Source organism: Corvus brachyrhynchos, unplaced genomic scaffold (genome assembly GCF_000691975.1).
Source record: "Corvus brachyrhynchos isolate BGI_N302 unplaced genomic scaffold, ASM69197v1 scaffold85, whole genome shotgun sequence".
Taxonomy (NCBI): Eukaryota; Metazoa; Chordata; class Aves; order Passeriformes; family Corvidae; genus Corvus; species Corvus brachyrhynchos.
The window spans coordinates 397,105-402,385 of record NW_008238634.1 but is presented as its reverse complement, the minus strand read 5'-3'; the positions used below and the strand labels follow the sequence as shown (position 1 = coordinate 402,385).

At 55.3% G+C, this 5,281-nt stretch overlaps 1 protein-coding gene across 8 annotated transcripts in view; it reads right to left on the bottom strand.

The window, feature by feature from the left end:
- The window catches only part of EXOC6B (exocyst complex component 6B), a 234,165-nt gene that overhangs the window by 107,699 nt on the left and 121,185 nt on the right, over positions 1-5,281 (bottom strand). For all 8 annotated transcript variants that reach the window (XM_017737381.1, XM_017737385.1, XM_017737387.1 and 5 more), the window contains 2 exons: positions 4,840-4,945; positions 3,745-3,854 (listed from right to left, as the gene is read on the bottom strand). In XM_017737381.1, coding sequence (XP_017592870.1) covers positions 3,745-3,854; positions 4,840-4,945 — 216 coding nt within the window. The remainder of the gene's footprint in view (positions 1-3,744; positions 3,855-4,839; positions 4,946-5,281) is intronic.

Below are 5,281 nucleotides of genomic sequence, written 5' to 3'. Positions count from 1 at the left end.
CTGGAGCCCCTTTAGGCCCTGCAAGGGGCTCGCAGCTCTCCCTGGCTCCTTCCCTTCTCCAGGGCAACATTCCCAGCTCTCCCAGCCTGCCTCCAGCATTGGAACATCAAACTGGAAGCTCCTGCACCCCATTCCTGCCCTTTCCCAGGGGTCTGGAATGACAGCACTGCTGGAATTTGGGGGTTCGGCCCTGCCATGGTGTCATCTCTCCTTTCCCCAGGAGGTTTTGCCAACCCACCCTGCCAGAGGCTCCTTGGATCTGTGCTTGGCTCTGGATTAGCTCTGACAGCACCAGGAATTGTCTCCTGCAGTGAGAGGCGGGAGAGGGAATTCCCAGCGGGAAGGCTGGGAAGTGTCAGTAACTTCAAGCTCCCGGTAAATCGAGCCCCTGACCTTTGTTTCCTTCTCCTGCTCCACCTGACACAGGGGCCACGTCACAAACCAGGGATTGACGTGGGAAACGAAAGCCAACCTGGAAGTTATCCCGGGAGGAAAGTGGGGGGTGTTGGGATGAATCAAGTGGGGGGCAGGAATGGGTTAGATGGGATGTTGGGAAGGAATTGCTGGCTGGGAGGGTGGGGAGGGGCTGGGCTGGAATTGCCAGAGCAGCTGGGGCTGCCCCTGGATCCCTGGGAATGCCCAAGGCCAGGCTGGACACTGGGGCTTGGATCCAGCTGGGACAGTGGGAGGTGTCCCTGCACTTTGTATCCCAAGTTCCTCCAGGACTGGGGCTTTGTTTGCAGAAAACCCCAACCCAAACCCAACCCAAGTCGTGGTGGATTAGAGCTGATCCATCCCATCCTTCACCCATGGCTTCCCAGAGATCTTCCCTACTTTCCAATGGGAAATTCCACAGGAACAAGCGAGGGGATGCTTTGAAAGACAACCTGATGAACTCAACTTGCAAAAAGACAAAAGTGCTGAGGAGATAAAGGAGGTTTTCCCGCTCTAACCCAATTAATAGAGCCAACAACAAAAATTCCAAGCCCTACAAACACACCCGGAGCTCCGAACTTTCCTCAAGTGAAATAACTTCCACACAAAAAGGAGAACCCTCCCATCCAACAAATACAAGGAGCTGCTTTAACAAAATAATTAGGGGGAAAAAAAAAATAAAATAATAAAATAGGAGCTGCACTTTCCGCCACGGGCTGTGCTGCGCAGGAAAAGGCTTGAAGGGAACTGTCTGGGATAATGACAGCTCCTGTCCCAGATCCCGTGGCAGCTGCGGTGACCTCCAGGCCCCTGTGACTGACGGGCTGACCCCCGGCACTCCGGGGTGCTCCGTAAATGACAAGGCCAGGAAAAAAAAGAAAGGGAGGAGAAAAGGGAACTTGCTGCCGGCTTTGTAGCCAAGCTTCCTAATAAAACCTAATTCAAGCTGTCAGGGTGAAATGAAGAAAGTGTCAACAGGGGTTTGCAGAGAAATATTCCAAATGTTTGGCTCTGAGAGCCAGAGAGGGGCTCCCCTCCCCCCACTGCTCCGAAAGGGCTGGAAAATCCAATGTGGAAAGGAATTTTAATAAGGGGTCCAGGGGGAGCCCCGGGAGGGACCCAAGGGGACACTTCTCCTCCCTGGCCTGCCAAAGGCAATCATGCCGGCAACGGGGAAGGGCACGGAGCTGCGCAGGGAGGGCTGGGGGCAGCAGCATCCCTGGGCAACCAGAGCGAGGTGCCGGCTCTGCAGAGGGAGAGGGGCCACAGTGACCCCGGGGTTACGAGCCCAGGGAGCCACCAGAGAGGAGAAGCTGCCACCAGGGCCAGACTGGGATGGGACGTGGTGGGAGAAACTCCTGAGCTCCCAAAAAACCAACGAGGGCTGTGGCAGGACCCGCAGGGAAAGGGCCTCTCCAAATCGGCACCCCTGGCACCACGGAGAGAGGGAAAATCCTGGAGAGCCTGGGGCACGAACCGGAACAGCGCTGAGGTCCCACAGCTGTCCCAGCTCCACAGCAGCAACGGGGCAAGCATGGAATGGGTTGGGTGGGAATCTTAAAGAGCATCTTGATCCCATGGGCAGGGACACCTCCCACCATCCCAGGGGGATCCAAGCCCCAGTGTCCAGCCTGGCCTTGGGCATTCCCAGGGATCCAGGGGCCAGCTGCTCTGGCAATTCCAGCCCAGCCCCTCCCCACCCTCCCAGCCAGCAATTCCTTCCCAACATCCCAGCCCAAGCTCCCCTTTCCCACTGGGAAGCCATTCCCTGCCTCCTGGCCCTCCAGCCCTTGGCCCCAGTCCCTCTGCAGCTCTCCTGGAGCCCCTTTAGGCCCTGCAAGGGGCTCGCAGCTCTCCCTGGCTCCTTCCCTTCTCCAGGGCAACATTCCCAGCTCTCCCAGCTGCCTCCAGTAGCTCCAGTGCCAGGTCACGGCCAGGACACGAAGCTCCCAAGGAGGTGGAACTTGCCCACCCCAGTGCAGCCTCTTGCTTGCCCAGGTGCCCTGGGGTGAGGCTGTGGAGCCGCTTTATTCCTTCCCCGTCCGCTCAGTGCCCAGGGCCGCTGTGCCTTTAGGATGGACCCGGGGATCCGAGGGGCAGCTGAAGGGCTCAGCCCAAGGGGAGCACCCTGCTGCTGTCTGGGTTTCCTTTGTGTCCCAGCTAGCTGGGAAAAGGTTCTGTTGGGTTTCTTTCCTTGTTCTTTCTTCCCTTCCCTTCCCTTGCCTCACTGCCTCCCTTCCCTCCTTGCTGGTCCGAGCCTGGGTGTCTGTTCCCTCTCTGGGAATTTGCTGTATTTTGAGGTGTTTTTTTATCCTGTTCTGCCCTGTTTTGTTGGTGTGTTAATAAAGAGTTTGGTTTCTTTTTCCCACTTTCACTCCTTGTGACCCATTTTTCTCACTGACGGAGGAAAAGGGGAGGAACACTCATTCTGGAGTGTTTCCTCCTGAAGTTTTGTCTCAAAAACCAAGACACCAGGGAAGGCAAGGAGGATGAACCCTTCCAGCCAAAACCTCGTCCTTCATTTTTAAACCTCTCCCGAGCTGCAAACGCTGCTGATGCAAACCCAAAGCCCCAACTGGCAGCTCCTGGCAGACCCCGTTGGTTTCCAGCCTCACACACGTACACACGGGTGAAACAAGCATCAAAGCACCTCGGGATGGAGCAGGGAGGGTAAACACACAGAATATTTTACAGGCTTTAAAAAAAAAAAACCCAACACATTATTTGTGTATAAACTCCCCGAAGAAACGAGAAAAACAAAAGCATGAAACCGGCAGCCGAAACTCGTTCATGACCGAAAATCCAACCCTCAGAGCCCTCCTGACAACAAGTTCATGGAGCCACAGAATTCCCATTCCTTGGGGGACAGCGAGGGGAGGCCTGGGGGGATCTGAGATGTTCCAGCAGGCCCTGGTGGTGACCAGTGGCCATCACAACCTTTCTGCAGACACCTGGCTTCATTTATTTATTAAATAATGATGCAGAAACGCCTTGGAGAAAACAGCCCCTCACTTCTCACACAACTGGGACTGGCCTGGGAGTGTGGAATTCCCTGGAGGTGTCCAAGGCCAGGCTGGAGGAGGCTTGGAGCATCCCAGGATCATGGGAAGTGTCCCTGTGATGGGTTGGAACGAGATGATCCTGAAAGTTCCTTCCAGCCCAAAGCACCCTGGGATCTTCCCCTACAGGAGAAGACCTTGGCCAGCCAAGATCCCACTGCTTCAAGGCCACTTCCAGCCTGGACTGGGTCCATCCAAAGGGTGAGGAAGAGAATCCAGATTTTAAATCAGTGCAAACAACATCTCCCACCTGAGGTGCAGGTCCTCGGAGAACTTCAGGCAGGCGTAGATGAACTCCTTGATCTGGCTGTAAACCTTGGGCACGAACTCCGAGAAGGGGAACTTCTTCGGGAAGGGTTGCTGCAAAACACAGGAGAGAATTCCAGAGGGAGGGAAGGAATTTCCCGCCTCCCAGCGGTGTGTTCCAGGCAGGCAGAGGAATTCTGGGATTCATGCTGGCTTATACAAACGCTTCAGCCAAGGGAAAGAGCAGATAATCACTAATGGCACCTGGAGCCATGTGTGGGATTTGGGGCTGGAAGGAGATTTGCAGCACACCAGGACCCTCATTCCCTCCTTCCCTCTCCCAACTCCCTTCCCCTCCCTCGCTGGGAACACCTGGAATTCCTCCCCCCACCATGCACGAGGCGTTTTCCTGCTCACCCCCTCCAGGTGCTGCCCAATGGCCTCGAAAGCCGGGAGGAAACGGATTTTCCAACACCAAATTGCTGCAGCTTTCACCCCCAGCACACACCAGGCTGGGAGGTGCAGGGAGAAGCAGCAAGGAGCTGAACCCCAGGACTGAATTTTGGGGCAGGACACAGAAATCTGAACCCTTGACTGGGATCACCAGGGGTGGATTTGGTGGCTGCCAGGTGTGGAGCACGAGGCCAAGCAGGATTTAGGATTTAGGGGACAGCTGGACACACTTTGGTTTTCCAAGCACACACTCGTGCAAAGGCCAAGATCCACCACTTTTTGGGGCTCTTCTTCCTCTAAATACGAGACTAAAACCAATAAATCAATCCCAGGGTCCATAAAATGGGACTAAAATGCCAAGGGAAGTGGATACTTCCACCTGTGTGCTGCCAGGGCTGCTCAGCTGTGACAGAGCCCCCCGAGAGGAACACAAGTCACACGTCCCTCACCCACACCAGGAGAAATGCATCCCATGGAATGTTCTTCCCCAGTGTTTTCCTTTCTCTTTTACTCTTTATTTGGGTTGGGGGGGTTGATTTGGGGTTTTTCAGAGCCTTCCATGTGCAGTTCTCAATGCCCACAAAGGGTGCGAGGTTCTCCTGCCCCAGCAGCCAGGCCAGGCCACTTTCCCCTTTCCAAGCTTTACCTTTTCAAGTTCAGCATCCTGGAATGGGAACTGTCCAACGATTTTCTTATAAACTTCTTCATTTGACACCGGGATGGGGCTGTAGTTATCCGAGTCCAGGATATTCCTGGGAAAAGAAACGTTATGGAGACAGCTCTGAGGGGAAAGTTTTGCTGCTGGGTCAGGAGATTCCCAGAGGTTGGTGCCAGGCTAAGGTGTGATCCCAAATTCCTGCAGCAGCAGCAACCAGGGATATCCCAAATCAGCCACAGCTTGGGGATGGAGCGAGGGCACAGAATCCCGGAATGGTTTGGGTTGGAAGGGACTTTAGGATCATCCCACTCCACCCCATCAATGGGCAGGGACACCTCCCACCATCCCAGGTGGATCCAAGCCCCAGTGTCCAGCCTGGCCTTGGACATTCCCAGGGATCCAGGGGCTGCCGCAGCTCCTCGAGCGATAG